General features: G+C 36.6%; 1 protein-coding gene across 4 annotated transcripts in view; it reads right to left on the bottom strand.

Moving 5' to 3' along the window:
• trappc8 (trafficking protein particle complex subunit 8) overlaps nucleotides 1-19,466 on the bottom strand; it is a 52,975-nt gene that overhangs the window by 21,039 nt on the left and 12,470 nt on the right. For all 4 annotated transcript variants that reach the window (XM_042746727.1, XM_042746728.1, XM_042746729.1 and 1 more), the window contains 17 exons: nucleotides 18,895-19,069; nucleotides 17,446-17,599; nucleotides 16,035-16,119; nucleotides 15,654-15,919; nucleotides 14,624-14,739; nucleotides 14,402-14,552; nucleotides 14,168-14,268; nucleotides 12,855-12,960; nucleotides 12,554-12,685; nucleotides 9,624-9,848; nucleotides 8,417-8,525; nucleotides 6,150-6,344; nucleotides 4,431-4,597; nucleotides 4,270-4,344; nucleotides 4,065-4,158; nucleotides 3,798-3,955; nucleotides 703-1,136 (listed from right to left, as the gene is read on the bottom strand). In XM_042746727.1, coding sequence (XP_042602661.1) covers nucleotides 703-1,136; nucleotides 3,798-3,955; nucleotides 4,065-4,158; nucleotides 4,270-4,344; nucleotides 4,431-4,597; nucleotides 6,150-6,344; nucleotides 8,417-8,525; nucleotides 9,624-9,848; nucleotides 12,554-12,685; nucleotides 12,855-12,960; nucleotides 14,168-14,268; nucleotides 14,402-14,552; nucleotides 14,624-14,739; nucleotides 15,654-15,919; nucleotides 16,035-16,119; nucleotides 17,446-17,599; nucleotides 18,895-19,069 — 2,743 coding nt within the window. The remainder of the gene's footprint in view (nucleotides 1-702; nucleotides 1,137-3,797; nucleotides 3,956-4,064; nucleotides 4,159-4,269; nucleotides 4,345-4,430; nucleotides 4,598-6,149; nucleotides 6,345-8,416; nucleotides 8,526-9,623; nucleotides 9,849-12,553; nucleotides 12,686-12,854; nucleotides 12,961-14,167; nucleotides 14,269-14,401; nucleotides 14,553-14,623; nucleotides 14,740-15,653; nucleotides 15,920-16,034; nucleotides 16,120-17,445; nucleotides 17,600-18,894; nucleotides 19,070-19,466) is intronic.

Genomic DNA, 19,466 nt, shown 5'->3' with positions numbered 1-19,466 from the left:
GGTCTCTAAAAATAGCAACCAACAGCACTACACCACATTGCTTTTAACAGGAAACAATGGTATTCACAAGTAAAGTAGCTTACTTATTGAAGACATTGTTTGTATCAATAATTATATAACTATATAAACTAATGTACTTTTTACATTACAACCACCTTTCACTGTTTAGTGACCTAAAACTGCTCCGGATAAAAACATTTGAAACTATTACATAAATGTGATTACATTATTATAAAAAGTATTTATATTATTATTACTATTATTACCATATTATTATTTATAAAAAAAAGTTATTTTTTGGGTAATTATAATATTTAATATAAACATATGTTTAAAATATTTTAGTTTTAAATGATTTAAAAATATTTCAAAATGTTTTTTGTTTTAATTTTTATTTATTATTATTATTTTTTTATTATTCAATTAAAAATAAAAATGCACTTCCGGTACTAAACATGAAGCAGTACATATCTTTAAACAATAGGCTGCTACTACTACTATCATGTGAAGTCTAATTTATTGGAATGCAAAATGAAAATATGTGGATTAATAATAAAATGCACTTAGTGAATTAATAATATCTCACAATATATACAACCAAAAAAAGCTACACTGGCTTGAGAAAAACCTTCTTGAACAAACCCTGCTCAGTTCTTAGTATTGTCCATTATTAGTCCAAATAAAGCATAAACGGACATGTACCTGAGTTTGGCGGACTTCTCTGTACTCTCATAGTAAAAGAGAAAGTTGATTTCATGGACACCCTCTCGGTCGGGCCCCCTGAGCCATAATGGGATCTGCAACGCCTCCCCAGGTCCCAACACACCTTGTGATAAAGGAATCTCTGCCACTATTGGCCGGTCACTGCTGGTGACCCCAAACGCTGCTGGAGACACGAGCGACACAGTCGCCACTGATGGGGGCATGGCCACAGTCTTGTATGCAGAACAGTGCTCTGCTGCTGTGGGGGTCACTGGGGTGAGGTCAGAGGTGGCACTCCCGAACGTGAAGAACTCTGGGTGTGTGGACGCCACCCGAAGACCAGTGAGAGGGACTGCACTCACATTCACAAACTCCACCCACGCTTTTCGGATCTCACCACACAATAAACCAGTGGGGAAGTTAATGAAAAACACCTGGGTGAAGAAGGAAAGAGAAACAGTAATTGCATGGTTTATCCAACAGAGGTTTGATTATTGATATAAAGTCTGGTGCACAGGTAGCTTATTCTTGCAAAGAGCCACCACTTAACCCTGCCAGGAACAGGAAGAAAAATATAATTTAGGGATAAAATAAAATTAGAGTTGTGTCTGGGCCTGAAAGGGTTAAACCGTGAGCAAAGCCACAGTTAATCACAGTAAAAACCATAATTAATATTTTTTTGTTACAAGTAGAGAAATCTATATGAAATTAACAATATTACACCAATTGAGTGCAAAAGTTCAATCAATGAAAGTCTTTCACAGACATATTTAAGCACAAAGCTGAACGTCCTTGAGGACTTTGTTCCCCATCTTTTTAAAAAGAGATTCAATGCCTTGAAATAAAAACTCAAATCCACCAACTACACTAGCACTTCCTCAGAAGCCATCAATGTAGACTGGTAACTTAGGGTGTATTCACACCAGGAAAGTCCGCTAGTTCACTTGCTTTGGTCCGGACCAAATACATTGTTGATTTTTTTTTCGTTTGGTGCGGTTCACTTTTACACTGCCCAAAACAAAACCACACGTGTGCTAAGGTCATCCATTCACTGGACAGAAGTTCTCAAGCAGGGAAAAACAGGAAGTGCAAAAACAGGCCAATCATGGAAATCTTTCGTAGTGCAATTTTTATTCTTTTACTGATTTAGTGTTATCAGATACTAACGCAATATGAAGAAACTTATAAGCATCATATGAGACAATGTCATACGATAATGTAATTATGACTTGCCGGAAAAAAAAATTGTGCTATTGTAAAAACGTTGTGCTATTGTAAAATAAAGAAAATAAATAGGATGCGCTTGCCACCTTTGTCTTGAACAGGAGCGCTTCACAAAAATGAACCGAAACTCAACAAATATTTTCCTTCCAGACATGATGAATATATCTATAGAAAGCTTTAAATGACTACAAAATGAATTCTTTCAAATCCAGAACAAATACTCTTATTATTATGTAATCCATAAAGACAAATTTCTTTCTAAAGGCGCATCCAATGATGAGATGGTGAGTCAGGATCATCAACTTCATTGCGACACTGACTCATAAAACACTAGTTTATTAGTAAATAATTCAAATAGCCTATCTCCTTATTATTTTCCCCCAACATAGTCATGGTAATGTTTGGGTCAAGCTTTAACCTATTTAGTGCGCTCACGTCACGTTGCTGTGCTAACTCATCATTTGCAGTGTTTTTAAGCATTGTGGTTTAAAAACAAGTGGTTTAAGTCATTGAAATGCAAATAACAGCACTAAATGCACAAGCTGTCTGTTTCTGAGCGTGATTTCTGCAATTGGGTCGGATCGAGGTCGAGTCATATTCACACTTTAAACGAACCAAACCAGAGTTCGTTTGGAAGTAGACCAAGAACACCTCTCCAGCTGGGTCTCGGTGCGGTTGTTTGGTCCGCACCCGAGTGCGATTGCTGTATTCACACCTGCCAAAAAGGTCCACACCAAGAGGGGAAACGAACTTGAGTTTGATTCATTCGAACCAAACAAGACAGGTGTGAATACACCCTTAAAACAAATCTTCATTACAATGCCAACATTTTTGTGTCAAATAAATCATTGAATGGTTGAGTAAGATGTAGATGGGTTTCTCTCTTTATCAGAACAGATTTAAAGAAATTTAGCATTACATCACTTGCTCACAAATGGATCCTCTACAGTGAATGGGTGCTGTCACAATGAGAGTCCAAAACAGCTGTGAAAATCTGTGTGTCTGTAATAAACAAATCCATCAAGATTTAAGTACTTAATTAGTTTAAACTCTTGGTTTTTTGCTGAAGTCCACAATCCATATTATCCCTTCCTCCAGTGAAAGATTCCATCCTCTGTTGACCCTGCACATCAAAATCCACAGATATATTTGTTTAGGTGTTTTTTGCTTGTAAGGGGTGCTTGATCTGTGCATCTTTCTCTCCTGAGACCACTTATTCGCTGAAGAAAGCAATATTATCGATAAGAGGTATTTTATCCAGAAGCAATGGTTTGAAGAAAATGAAGGATTTGATTTTTAACTCACAAGTTGTTAACTGATGTACTGGAGTGGTGTGGTTTACTTGTGGATTATTGTCATGTTTTTATTAGCTGTTTGGACTGTCATTCTGACGGCACCCATTCACTGCAGAGGATCCATTGGAGAGCAAGTGATGTAATGCTAAATTTCTCCAAATATGTCGTGATGAAGAAACAAACTTATCTACATCTTGGATGACCCAAGTGTGATACATTTTTTAATAAATTTTCATTTTTGGATATACTATGTCTTCAAATGATAGAGACATTTTGAACAGATTCAAAAAAATAAACTGAACTTGTGCTTGCTTGATTTTTGCTAATAAATTATTTAAATCACTGCAATATTCACAATATAGCATACATTTATATATCCCCCACCAAAATCAATGTGAATATATTGTAAATATTCAATACATCACCTAGGAACTACAATATAAGCACTGTAAATCATTAAAAAGTCTCGATTTAACTGTAAAGAGTGTTTTTTTATTCAAATTTGCTCTCAGGACAAGTCTAAGTCCTGTAGCTCATTAAAGCTTAAAATCAAGAGTTTGATTTTCTCAAACAAACCTCCAATAAGGGCATAGGAGGAGTGATAATAGGGTCCAGGCGGTGATCTGGTCCATATTTGACGGAAGTCTTTTCTTCTTTGGTCATATTGAGTCTGGGACCCTGGATCTCCAGATTCTGCTGTCCACGAACACACATCAGATCCCCGGCCAGCGAGCCTGCAGCATGATCAGTCACATCTACAGTTAGTCTTACATCAGATTAATGACTTTAACTGTTGGTTTCAGTGTCTACAAAAAAATAAAAAAATTAGTGTTTGTGATACACCTTCACTGTTGTCCACTTCTCCAGTACCCAGGTTGTACACCACACCGAGAACATGCAACTCTCCTGTCTTATGAGGAAGTAACTTCAAACGGGCCTGAGAAAGCGAGACCAGAACAAACACAAGAACACAAAGCCAATTCAGGTAAAGCAGTGGGGAGAAAGAGAAATTAGAAGAGGCGAGATAAAAGGAAAAAGGTGCACAGACCACTTTGGTCTCCTCTGGACTTATAGTGAACTCTGGAATGACTTGCGTATCAATGATGCCATTGAGGGCCGTGGTCTGGAATGGATTAAAATGTAGAAGTTAATCAAACTGATGAGAAACTCATTAGGGACGATGAACCGAGAGACGATTAACAGCCTTACTTCTTTCAAAGATGCTGCCTCTTTCTCATTGGTGATGGTTTCTCCGACTGTGCTGCCCTGAGGGCCTGAGAAGTCTTTTGGAGTAAACTTCCACAGCAGAGACAGAGCTGACAGAGCCAAAGGAACCTTCAGGAGGTTACGGAAAACCATCTCCACAATGATGGGCTCTGGCGCAAAAACAAGAAAGAAGCCAATGAATTAACAGCAAACTACATGACGGAAAACGATGGGAAACAGGAACAATACATGACTCGGATCTGTGGATCTACCAGTTGAGCTGCTACAGTAAAACTACAAAAGACTTATTAAATCCTTAAAGATTTAGTTTAAAGCCAGACCGATATATCGTTTTGCAGATATTATCGGCCAATATGAACCTGTCACCGATGTATCGGTATTGGCGAATATGTCGGCAATATTATTTTTTTTACAGAACATACAGTATAATGCAGATAAAATGCTTGAAATGGTGTAATTACCAATCTTTGCTACTGGCGACCTTAATGAAATGCTTTAAAGCTTAAGTCTATGGAAAACCATTGAAACTTTGAACGGCCATATCTCCATAACGGCACGGCGAATCCACACCAAATTAAGGGGATCCATTCAGCTCGACGAACCCTCTTGAACGTGAATCATGTACGTCTAGAGGCCCTCTTTCGAAAGAGATCACCCCCGCTTTGTAATCCATTGGGGTTCGGGAGTTACGGATGGTTAAATTCACGGTCCAGTGCCGACCGATCTAGCGATCCCGGGGGGCTACCGACGCGAGGAGGGTTGCGTTCGAGAGGGCTCCTCGAGCTGAAGGGATCCCCCGAATTTCCCCCGAAGGGATCCCCCGAGATCCACTGGCGTATTCACGAGAAGTATATACATTTTTATTTTTTTAGTAAATGACTTCTTGTTTGGCTAGATAAGACCCTTAAGTCCTCAGCTGGGATTGTGTAGAGCCCTATAAAACTGAACTTGAAACTGCAATTTGGACCTTCAACTCTTTAGTCCCCATTGTCCTGGAATCCTGAAAATCCTGGAATGTTTTCCTCAAAAACCATTAACATCTTGGATCTTGCAGCCAGCCTATAACTATACATCATTAGAAAGGTACATGATCCAACATAAAAACTCTTGAATAGTTTTGTCGAGCAACAGTATGTTTTATTTGATGTGCTATGCTGCTGAAATATTTGGTAATGAGGATTAGTTATAATTAGGAACATGGCAGCATCACTAAAGGGTGTTTGCAGGTTCTTCCTGTTCCTCTTTTACTCTTCCCCTCTCGCTGTGGGGTGTTGACAGGTGAATGCACAGTATCAGGATAACTAATGCATTTCTAGGATCAATACTAGTTTCACTTGCAGCACTACAAATACCACTGATGAGGCTGCAAGATAATTCAACCAGGTCAAATCCAGGAAAGGCGCTGTGCTTCATTAGTTCTTTTTTAGATTTCATGAAATAAAGAGGAAAGCAAATTGTGAAAAGTTCATTTCAGTCCAATTAAAAATACACTAATAAAACAAAAAAAACGCAGCCCCGCAAGACATCAAATGCAATAACGAAGACCCTAAAGTGCATCAAAACCTTCACAGAATCCAATAATTTGTGTCAATGGAGAAGTGCAGGCAATATAGATGTGTTCAAATCAAAAATTAGAAGACCAGATATAAAGCACAGACAAAAATGCTTAAAAACCAGGTGATGTAGGAGGGAAAAGCATACCCTCCACTACGGCGAGGGGGTATCTGAGGTTGTCCGTCTGACTGTTCAAACAGCATTGGGAGGGCTGGAAGGTGATGGGAACCGTCCCTCTATTCGCCACGGCGACGACCTGCTCCTCCAACTCCCTCCACAGCTGGGAAAGATCCCGGTCAAACTCCTGATCCAAAGAGACATGCGTTGCGGCCTGTTTCTCACCTGTGGAAAAGAAAGTAAGAGCTTCCATAATCACACAGAGATGAGACAAAACATAAATATCAAAAATTTTAGTTCAAATTAGTATAGATGTGTAAACAAAACTTTACATTTTGATCACTCATTAAACACAATTTTACCCTCAACTTGTTTAAATTGCAATAATAAAGCATTAATAAAAAATATTCAATGTTGTCAATCAATATGATTTTTTTTTAAAGAGATCAATACATTTATTCAGCAAGGACCAATGAAACTGACCAATATCAACAGAAAAGACTTATTTTGTAAATAAATACTGCTCTTTTTAACTTTCTATTCATCAAATAATCCTGAAAAAAAAAAAAAAAATGTATCAAGCCTTCCACAAAATCTTAACTGTTTTCAACACTGATAATGAGAAATGTTTCTTGAGCAATCATGTGAAGACTGGAGTAATGATGCTGAAACTTTGCCATCATAGGAATAAATTACATTTTAAAATGTATTAAAACAGAAATCTTAAATTGTAATAATATTTCACAATATGATATTTTTTACTGTATTTTTCAGACACACTGTGGAGTCCAAAAGTCTGAGGTTACACAGAAATCTGGGATTCGAAATTCGGAAATAAGAAAAATGATCTGGGATTGAAATTTTATATGTTCCTAACCAAATAAGTAAATTTGTGACATTGATGTTGTGACACTTCGAAGAATGTTCTGCTTCCACTGAAGCTCAAGACTCTTTTTGGATCCTTCCCATTCATGCTGAATAACATGATCATTGGGTTTTCCTTCACACATTTCCTCTCGTTACAAATATGACTGACAAATCATGGCAGGGAATATTATGGAAATCAAGAATATATAAACTCAAGAGAGTTGGCTTTTGTCCAATCAGCCGGTGTCTCAGGGGATATTTGGGATTCAGAGCCTCAGGCAAGCGGCGCATTGGAAGACACAACAGCTACATGAATTCATCATTCAACACACCACTAAAGCCTCCCTCGCTTCCAGCGTGAGTTCGGGCAAAGACTTCAATTAAAAAGGTTTTCACACCTCCTCTGGCCTGTTCTCTTCACTCCATCGTTTACTCACCTTTTTTTAAACACGCATCTGTCTTCTGTGATATTCCTGAAATTAGTCTTTTTGTTTGCGTCTCTTTAATAGAAGCGAAGCTCGTTGCAGATATCGAATATGTGGTAGTCCATGCCCTTTCTCTTATTTTAAGTGTCATTTATTCTGTCATGTAAGGAAAAGCCCCTCAGCACTGCTCATCTTTTTTGAGTCTCATTTGAAGTTCTCGCTGGAAATTACTTTTTTATCTGAGTATATAAATTGTGCTGTGTTCATCTTTTCACTGTGGGCATGATGGGGAATAGGTCATCACAACTTAATGTGTATGTTCAAATATGTTATTCATGACACTGGTGCTGTGCTATGTTTATTAGTGTGCAGGAACAGTCAATTATATCATTGCTCAGGTCACTTTCTAAGGCATATTGCTTGCTTTATGTAGTGAATAATGACTTGCATTACAGTCTGTTGCTCACACAAATGCTTGGAATATGACGTTGAATGGTTTAGGGTTGGTAAGATTTTGTAATCTCTTATGCTCACCAAGGCTGCATTAATTTGATCAAATATACAGTAAAATAGTAATAATGTGACATATTATTACAAATTAAAATAACTGTTTTTCATTTCATGTATTGTAAAATGTAATTTATTCCTATGATGCAAAGCTGAATTTTCAGCATCACTAATCCAGTCTTCAAATAAATGAAAATAAAACAAAACATATTTATTGCCACTTTTAATAGGTCTAATGCATCATTGCTGGATTTTTTTTTTTAAATCTTTTTAATTTTAATTTTTGCCAACCCTAACCTTATTCACTTTCATTGTATGAGTGCAGCATGATAATTTTGCTAAATATCTCCTTTTGTGTTCCACAGAAAAAACAAAAAAAAAACATAATATTTTGGAACAAAATGAGGGTGACTAAAAGACAGACTTTTTTTCCATCATGTTCGTGAACTATCACTTTCTTGTGTACATGAATGTGTGAGACAGACAGAGGGTGCTGACCTTCGGCAAGTCTGCGCTCATGGCCAAAGAACACACGTGTTTGTGAGCTGTGCAGGCAGGGCAGAGGCAGCTGTGGGAGGGAGCTGTCACTGGTCAACTGACTCATGCTCTGCGGGCAAAAGTTCATAAGTGTAAAAAACTGTAATAAATATCAACATCACTTGAAGAACCGGCTCTTCTTTTCACATACAAGTTGTACTCAGGCATTCACTGAGTATCATCCCTTCTATCGATGCCTTCTGATTGGCCAACAAAGCCAAACATGTGATCATGCAGTGCTTCTGCACACTATATACACGCCCCTAAATGATTAGTATTAAGGCCTGCTGACACAGAGAACTATAAGTATAAAGAAAACTATCGCAAGTTTTTAACAAAGTTGAAAATAGTACAAAATAATTCAAAATATAAATACTAAATTAGAATATAAATAATACTAAAATAACATTACAATTAGACTGTAAATAACCACATTCGAAAGACTCATTTCAATTCTGAATCATGTAAATGTGTACAGAAAGTGTCTATAGATGTTTGAGAATGATCATATGCTGTGTCATTGTACTGCACAAAGATTTTTGCAGTCTATGATACATGATACGTGTCTATGATATTTTACACAACTGTTCCTGGAGTGCTAAAATAGTATCATAAAACTTCCATAAAGAAACAAAACAAGAAGAATGTTGTCATTTTCCCTTATTATGTATTCAGGCTGGGTGCTTGAAGATGGAGTTCTGTGGACCAGAACAACCCAAGGCCAGAGCGCTAAAGAAAAAGACTCAACCAAACGATGACGAAAGAGCAGTCTCACGCAGAGACACAGACAGTTAAACTCAGGGCTAAAGTCTGATTGTGGTGGGGGAAAGAAACTGGGTCAGTGGCCTGAATGTGACACTGCCAGAGTCTAGCTGCTTTCTGAGAGCAAAATAAGATGAAATGCAGGTTCACTGTGAAAACCGCTATTTTTACTATTATTGTTTACTGTTTGATTAATAAGTAAAAACGTCATGTGGTGTAACCATCATGCCATTTTTACTATTTAACCAAATAGTAACCACCATAAAGTGACAGACGACGTAACTGCAGTGCTCTCTAAATAAACAGAGCGTTATCATCTGTTGGTGTGGACACTAATATAGTTATCGTTCCTGGTGTGAATAAACCTTAAGTCATAAGTAATGGGATTAGAATGTGTGTTGCTAACCTTGTACACATAGAGGTATTCCCTGAGGAAAGCAGCCTGCTGCACAGCTGACTGTTTGCTGTCATTGATGAGAATGTGCCGGAAGGCGGCAACTGCATTCTCTGGCTGCCGCAGAGTGAAGGATTGCCGACCGATGGTGAAGTTGATGTGATCTTCAGCCAGTGTCCAATCTTTACCTTTATACACCTGCAAAGCCTGGCAGTAGCACCTCAATGCATGTCTCTTCTGTAACAGAAAGAGAGACCGTGTGAACTGACTGACACATTAAAAGAATGTCCGCGTCCGTGAGTACACTTCATGTTATTGCAACCTCAATAGCTTTTACAGCTGTTAAAGCACCATCAGCTTACAGGTGAAAATTTATAGCCTGACCTCATCTAACTCTGTAAACATGGCTTTTTCTGATCACTTCAGAGCCAATGGCAATCAAACGTTATCAGTTAGCAAGATATCAGCATTTGACACTCAAGATGAGGCCTGGCATAGAGCAAGAGTATGTATGTTTCCTAGGGGTGGACACTATGATCAAAAACTTGTATCACAATACGAGTAATTTTATTTCACGGTTGATGGTATGCTTCAAAAAATATATTTGTTTTTGCTTTAAATAAAGTCTTATGATATCCGTTTTTTTATTCAAATATCATAATATTATATAAATATCATAATTCTTGCCATCAGTGTCAACATCTTAAAAATAAATCTTACTGAAGACAAGTAAACAGTCAGAAATTAAATAAGAATAAGAAACTAATTACAAGCAATAGGAAAAAAAAAAAAACTTCAAGATATGAAGATATGCATAAAAACTACAGTAAAACAATTTAATAAGAAATACTACATTGTATAACATGTGTGTAAACTAAATATATTTCTTCTTTTTAAAGTTACAAAAGTGATTTAGTCAAGAGCAGTGAGAGATATTCTCTTTTTTGTTGTTTGATTAACATGAATGACAGACAGCAGGAATCTTAGACTGCTGTCACTTTAAGAGCTGCCCGGCTCAAAAATACTGTTACACGTGTTTTCTTTCTTAGCTGTTTGCTTCACTTAAAGGGGTCATTGGATGCCCATTTTCCACAAGTTGATATGATTCTTTAGGGTCTTAATGAAAAGTGTGTAACATACTTTGGTTAAAATTTCTCAATGGTAGTGTAAAACAACACTCTTTTTACCCTGTCAAAATCAGCTCTGTTTTCAGCAAGCTGTTTTAGTCCATGTTCCTTTAAATGCTAATGAGCTCTGCTCACCCCGCCCCTCTCTTCCGTGGGGTGAGGAGTAGTTCTCATGAGACTGTTCGCTTTAGCCGTGGTGTTGCATGAATGCAATTGGCTAGTGTCTCCACTAGGGTATTTGCATAAGTCGATCTGATTGGCTGACCCCTGCGTTGGCTGAAAAGTTTAACATTTTTCAACTTCTGCCGCAAGCAAAGGACAACGCGACGGACCCAAAATTCATTTCGGCAATGCTTGACATCACTCCATTCAAAGTAAACATGAGGCGTTGACGCCGACACCCTGTGTGAATGGGGCGTTATAAACCTGTGTTAAAGCTACAAAATTTTCTTACACATCCATTTTCTTTCATAATTGTTTACCTTCACCTAAGCCATAAGCAACCGTGTTTACAAGGATACTTGCAGAGACATGCATTTTGACATAATTTTACACATATTTGTCATTAATACACATGGAAATGAACGGAACTCAGAATTCACGTGCATCTGCGTGGCTCTCACTGTGTCTACACTGGACACGACAAGAAGATGAACCCATTAAAATCAGTGATGCTGTCTACACTGGATGCGGTGCAACATGACAAATCCCCAGCATTAAACTGAGGCCGCATTCTATTTATGACGTACTGACACAGTTCAGATGATCTGCAACAGTCGCTTTGTCGTGTCCAGTGATGTGTCTGTGTGAGCAAAGAAAACGATCAGTATAAATATATCCTGCGATGTGACAATTGCGGATGCACACATCGTGATATTGATGCTGAAATTATATTTATCATGCAGCCCTAGGCCAAACGCATTTAGGCAGATCAGATGATGCAATCCCTTCAAAAACAAAGGTAATCCACTGCGTCTTCTGCAGCTCAGATGTCGGGAGTAAATGACGACTGCGATGTTCATTATTACATCCAACAACAGAACACCTCAATCACTTAGGAGCACTCAGAGCAGGTCTAAGGTAAAATGCTAGTGTCAATCAACAATCGTGGGAGGGGCCTGGGACTGTGTGACGTCACACAGACAGGCATCTGAGAATGGCTTGATATGAGAAAGGGGAAATGATTTAATGAGATAAAAAATAAAAAACAAATCACTGGGTGTATCTTTATCATTATAGGGTGGTTGTGACCACATAGTACAGCAATGTCACGTGAGTCTGTAACTGCTAGAGATGAGTCCAAAATCTCTTTCAGTTGAAAAATTTATATCGGTCAATCTTGCCTACTGGTACATTGCCTACCCCTTATGTTACCCCTTCAGGTTTAAGCTATAAATTTTCTCTTCTAAATCTCTTTTAGTTTTTACTTACTAAACATTTTTTATCAGAGGCCACAATGACCTCATTCCATTGCATTTATGCACTCACCATGCTGAGAGGATTAGCTGCGATGACTTTAAATGCTCAGAAAGTGATAAATCTATCCAATGCAGATCTCATCCAATTTGAGGACATTATAAGGGAAAATTACTGTAATTTCATTAGATGGCAGGTCTTCAATAAAATTACATTTTAATTATGTCCACTCTTGATCCATTTAATGCATTGCATGTCGAACTTTTTTACTCCAAGGCCCTAAACTGTCAAAGACAAAATCTGAAAACCCCTGAATCCATGTTTCATTACTTAATACTAATGCTGACAATGACAGATGTGTAAATTTTAGGAAAGCGTTTCTTATGTCTGCTGTCATACCTGTCCAGCTTTGCTGAAACGATGACCAGCAAGTATCATGTGGAAGGCAAACTTCCTCACCATGGGGCTGCGCATATTAATGAAGCAGTGAGCCGCCTGCTCCAACAGGAGTGCGCTCCGCAGGTCAGAGTCCTATCAGAGAGGGAAAGAGGAAGTGATTTGAATTGGCAATTGGCCTAGCCAAAAACATGAGTTTGAAGCGGGAACACCTGTTTGAAAGGACACGCTTCTAAAACATTTGGTTTAGTTTTAGTAATTCAGATGTGATTCAGAAAGGCTGTCAGCTGGGACTTGAGCTCACCTCAGTGGTCATCTTGATCAGAAGTGTGGCAGCATCTGAGTATTTGGTCTGACTCTTCAAAATCTCAGCACTTAAAATACAACACCGCTCAGCCAATAGCATGTTTCTGTGACACAAACATAACAAATAGTCTATACACACATCATATGCATGCAGGTCTCCAACAAAATCTGAATGATCTATCAAGTACTTAAGCATTTAAGCAACATAAACTGATGTTTGACCTAAAAATAGAAGCAACAACATTTTTTTTTATTTTTATTTAAAGTACTAATAAAATAAATAAAAAATAATCTAATTTAAAGTCTTAAAAAATTAAGCAAGGCCTAAAAAATAAAGCAAGAATGAAAATGTATACACATTTATTTTAGTGCTGGGCAATGATGAATAATCGCATCCAAAATAAATTATTTTGTTTATATAATGTGTGTATGTACTATGTATATTTATTGTGCATATATAAAGGCATACACATACAATACAAATTTTGAAAATATTGACATTTATTTACATGCATATATTTAAATTCATATAATTTATATTATATATAAATATATTTAAAATAAACATAACATTTATCTTAAATATTTACAGGCGTGTGTGTATTCATATAAACATAATGTATTTATATAAACAATATAAACACACATATACTGTATGTTATGTTCACAAAAACGTTTATTTTGGATGTGATTAATCACAATTAATCGTTGGCCAGCACTAATTTATTTATTTATTTATTTAAATGATGTCACACAGACAAGAAGCTGAGAACGGCTTGATTTGAGAAAGAGGTAAAGATTTTAGTAGATTTAAAAAAAACACTGGGTGGATATTTATCATTTTAGGGTGGTTGTGTACACACACTGCCAACAAACATTTATGTTTAAACTTGCAAAAGTGCATTTCACATCCGATGACCCCTTTAAAAAACTGAAGAAAAAAAATAACATTAAAACAAAAACGTATGATGCTACAACAGAAAGAAAAAACTAAAACTAATTCCATTTATTATTTTATTCATTCATTGATTTAAAATAATAATAAAAACTGTAAAGTACTAAACTTATTTTTGAAATTCAGTATGAAACACTGAAGCAAAAACTCAAATGGGTAGTTGTTTAATGTATTACAACTCTCAAAACTTATATTATATCTTAACTTTAAAAGCATCAGATTTACTTAATATTGTTTTTAAATATTTTAAATTTAAAATACTAAAAACATTATGTTACCAAATGAATAAAAATAATTCCATATGAATTAACGAAGTGGTAACATGCTACAAAACCAAATGCAAGCGAATGCATTACTTGCACACGTCTCTGTAGGTCTGAATGGCCGTGTCCATGTAGTGTGCTGGGTACGGCCTGGGTGCCCCACTTTGCAGAAAGGCAGCGACAGCAGCCATCTCCTATAGACACAGAGACAGCAGGCATTCAGTCTGAGGCAAGTTCAAACAGTATCACTCTGATAACCCACAGAAACAGCGCTAGAGTCCCTAATCTCAAGCAGCAGCTGCACAATGACTGTTGTGTGCGTCTCACCAGCGCTCCAGCAGCATACAGCATGGCCTGGTCAGAGAGGAAGTCCTTCTTGGCGGTGTGGTAGCAGTTGTAGGCCAGCTCATAGTGCTGAACGAGGAAGCAGAGGTCAGCCATCTTCCTGATCTGAAGCTCTGGGGCCTCTGAGGGATAGCTGATATCACAGGGGTCAAGAGTCAGATGAGAACAACAAAAAAAATTTAATTTGTACTTCAAATCACTTACAGCAGCCCTGCAGTGTTCTTTAGTTCAGCGATACTCTTCTCTGGGACCTTCCCTCCACCAAACAACTTCTTAGTGGCGGAGAAAAGAGATCGGCTCAGACCTTTTCTTGAGACAAGCTAGAATGAGAGATAAATAAAGATGAAGAAAATGACAGAAAAGAGAAGTTCAACAGCTATGGAGAACAAGTTTTAGATATATAAAAACAATATATATATTTGCATTACTGTCAAAAGCTAAGGAAATTCATATTAATGTACCCTCGACTCTTGGGTAATTTAAGCACATTATTAGGTGAGGTTTTGAGTTTTATTTTAATCTTTTTTTGGGTTTTTTAAGAACATTATTAGGTGAGGTTTTGAACTTAATACTTTTCAATTTTTTTTTATTTCTTTATTATATATATATATATATATTCTTTATATATATATATAATATATATATATATATTTTTTTTTTTTTTTTTTTTTTTATTATTTTTTTTTTCAAAAGCAATATACAAAGTACTTAATAATATTCTTCAGAAATGACACTTTTAAGCAAGTTTTAATGAACAAAAGTGACTGTATTAATGTTATAAAAGTATGTTCTATTTTATGTTCTGTTCTTTCTATTTATCAAATAATTCTGAATAAAATGTTTCCACAAAAAAAAACATTAAGCAAATGTTTTTAACACTGATATTAATATGAAAGGTGACACTAAAGACTGGATTAATGATGCTGAAAATTCAGCTTTGCATCACATGAATTAATTACATTTACAAAAACTATATTAAAATAGCTAAAAGTTTTTTTTGAAGTTATAAAAATATTTCAAAATATTACCTTTATATACATATTTTTAATTAAATAAATGCAGCCTGGCTGACAATTCAAAACTTCTTTCAAAAATTTACAGCCCCCAAACTTGACATTATCTCAAAATACACAAATAAAATACACAGCTTCCAGGAAAATCGAAGCAAGAGTCAATCAGTACAGAGACTTGGAATGAATTAGATGAAATACATGGTTGGTTTGCGTTTATGTACCTGGTCGTTTAGCTGGCGTATGTTCTTCTCGATGTGTGGCAGTAATCCTCTGAAGGTGAACTCTTGGATAAACTGCCGGATGTGGTCGTGGTCATTCAGGGTCAGGCAGGTTCCTCGAGGGGTCGGGGTGGTGTGAGAGGTCACGCTGGCCTGTTTTTCAGGCCTTGTCACATCTACATTGTTTACAGACTGACTGACGTTGTTGCTAGGGTAACCAGCATCAGTGGGCTGGTCCAGCTGCAGAGGATGAGTCTCTGAGATGCCGTCTGCAAACACGAGAGGAACATCTAATTAACATTAGACAATCACTCAATCAATCTCATCAATATGAGGCTTATAGCCAAAATCCCTGATAATGGGGTTCAACTGTGCCGGACTAACCTCTAATGGAGGGATCAAGACCATCTTCCTCTGCGCTGATGTTGTTTTCAACCGCATTACTCACTGCAGAGTCTTCGTATAGCTCCTATAAAACACCACCAGGGATGAGGAACATTTCATTTAGCCGATCCAATTCAACTTTCCAAATTCAGAGAAATTTAACAGTGATACAACAGAGTAATTCCATAAGGCCAATACATGTTGGACGAAGCAAATCATTTCAGTAATTATTATTTTTTTCATGTCATAAGTAAGTCTCTAACTACAATAATGTAAAAATTACTAACATGGCGATCAAAACCTATTTTAGTTTTACAAATTCACATTTATTGTAAAAAATTATGACCTGCAATTGTCACCTTAAAAAAGTTATTTTATACCCAATTATGTTTACCTGCATTTCATGTGACCATAAAGCATGGTCAGAGATTGAAATATTGACATATTAACAACATTTAAATATTAAATCTTGTATTCGTACTTCAAGGAAATATTTGATGTAATATGGGTTCAGCTGACAAAAGTATGAGAACAATATTTCATAATATTTGGTTAATTAAAGTGTCCCTACTATGGATTTTTTTAAATGACCTTTCATGCAGTTTGTAACACAGCTCTAAGTGAATAAAAACATCCTGCAAAGTTTTAAATCTGAAAGTGTGCCATGTATAAAGTTATTGTCTCTCAAAAGAAAGTGTCGACTCTGAATCATTGAAACGAGTCATTTTTAAAACAAATCCCAAGCGTTTCATGTTGACCTCAATGACATTAGCATATTGCCCACCCACTTGTTGGTCTTTTTGCATTGGACTAAATGAAAACGCCACTAGGTGCCGCTTTTGGAGCAGTAAAATAGCGGTTTCCCCAGTAACGCTGTACACATAGCAGCACTGCGCTTACAAACGCTGCTTTATCAGGCATTACAGGCATGATGAAATGAAAATGAGACCAATCTGACCAATCACTGCAGATTAGCGCCAAATGGATCGTTGAGTAAATCGTTTGGGAGTCGTTGAGCAAGTAAGGTAAAAAATAAATGCATATAAGACAAATGAAAGCATTTTTTGACCTTGCATGGATGTCATCCTGTTGTTGGGGACTCCCAAAACCAAAATATTAAGATTTCATTACCCATAATAGGGGCACTTTAACTTTATTGACAACGGTGGAAGAACACAATAAAAATTTATATTACAATAAAATAGTAGTGATTTCTTTCACCATGTTCCATGAATGTAATTTATTAAAAATAAAATATTGTATTAAACTTACACCCTGGATTTGCGAGGTTTCCATTATCAAAACTTAATTTTTGGCCACAATAAGCTGCTATGTGGACCAGACCTTATGACGATAATCAGAAGTTTATGAGTTGTATGTTCAGATCCTGGAGTGAAGTTGTGGCACTCACAGGGCTGTGTATGCTGGTCTTGTGTAAGTACTGACTCCAGGGGTCCGGCATCTGTTCGTCCGCACCAGTGCTACCACTCCTGGAGTTTATCTTGAGCAGATAGCAGCCCTGAGTACCATACCGCTGTTTCATATCCTCGTACACAGAGTCCGCCCTGAGAGACACAGAGACAGACATCAATATTTGTTCTATATCATCATAAATATATATGACAGCCTAATCTTTCTCCCCACAGTCAGCTTATCTTCTATTCATCAGACCTTGAGGCTGCAGGCAGCATACGATTACTGTGATTGGTAACTTATCTGCATGCAGAGAACTCTCTGAGGAGGAAGTGGATGACGTCAAAAATTAATATTCATAGAAAAATGCTTTGCAAAAGCATTCATGTTGCCTTTAAGATTCATTTTTATTCTACTCATACTACTTTCTCTAATTAAATGTATGCAATTACAAAGCAGAAGCAGAAATGTTTTCTCCTGACATCACTTTAGTTTTAATCCCTGAGGCAGTGTTAGATACATGTTTCCAGTGTTAATCAACTCTGTTCGTTTAATTGCAGAATCAGAACAAGCAGTTGGAATATCAAAAGCTTTGAACTGCATTCAAAGCATTTATGATTCACAATGGACATTTATTCCAAGCATTAGCTACATTCTAAAAGCGGTTTAATTAAGAATTATTTTCCAGTGAAAGTAACGATGATGAATCATGAGTGAACGCATGCTCACGTACACCTGGCTCTATGCAAATGCACACAAAAACACACAAAAAAGTAATTAAAGAACAAAAAGTTATCACAGATATTTTGTCTTTTTTTTTCACCCTGATGTCACTTCTGGACAAAATATATTAGTTCATAGTTTCTAATAATGCTTTATCCAGTGGAAAAAGTCCACCCCCCTGTTGTTCTCGCAACATTTTATAGATAATGGACTCATATTTTAGCCAGAAGCAATGGTTTAAAATTAAAAATGTCTTAATTGTGGATTTGTTTGAATTGTGGATTATTGTGATGTTTTTATCAACTGTTTGGACTCTCATTCTGACGGCACCCATTCACTGCAGAGGATCCATTGGTCACCAAGTGATACACTACTAAATTTCCAGAATTTTCTTAAGAAATAAAAAAAAAAAAAGTTAATAATCTTCCAAGCATTGCATTTCTTACAAACTTCTTCAAATTTATCTCCTTTTAGGGGGAGATTTTCAGTGAATAATGACTTCAAATTAAGATTTTGAATATGTTTGGAATGACATGAGGCTGATTAAATAATGACAGCATTCACATTTTTGGGTGAACTATCCCTTTTACCATTATGTGTGGCATGTGTGACTGTTTGACTGTGTAAAAGTTTGATAGAAAAAAAAAATAGAAAAAAAAGAAGAAAGCTTAACCAAGGAAACATGTAACACAGGTATAGGAGAACACTTAAGACACACACACACCTCTGCTCGTCTCCTTCACTGATATCATGGAGCAGGACATAATATTTGAGCGTGTTGGGATTGAACCATTTGGGATGAGTGAATTCCCCACTGTGCTGGATACGGTGCTGTTCCTGTGACAGCTTGAGGAACTGTTCTGTCGGCACTGCCTCATGGGATGAGACCACCAACATACCTGCACCCGAGTTCAGGAGATCTCGCAGAATACAGATGGACAAATCTGAGACTGACAGAAAAGGATGCTTTACTGTGCTGTACATCTTTTTTTTTTAAACCAATCAAATAAAAATCTGGCCAGACTGGGTAAAAAAAGTTTGGAATTTTCTTATTGTTACTAAGCAAGATACACTACCATTCAAAAGTTGTGATGTGAATGATGTAAAACTTAATAATACATCCCAGTATTATTTTTATTGTAGTTTTGATCAAATAAAAGCAGAGTTGGTCATTAATAGAGTTTTTAATTGCCATTTTATTAAACAATTTACTATAGAAACTATACTTCATGACATTTTATAGCAGTCTTAGCTGTACGTTATATAAGGTTCAAATTTCAATGCATCCCTCGTGGT

Source organism: Cyprinus carpio, chromosome B20 (genome assembly GCF_018340385.1).
Source record: "Cyprinus carpio isolate SPL01 chromosome B20, ASM1834038v1, whole genome shotgun sequence".
NCBI lineage: Eukaryota > Metazoa > Chordata > Actinopteri > Cypriniformes > Cyprinidae > Cyprinus > Cyprinus carpio.
This window is presented reverse-complemented; position numbering and strand designations above follow the sequence as displayed.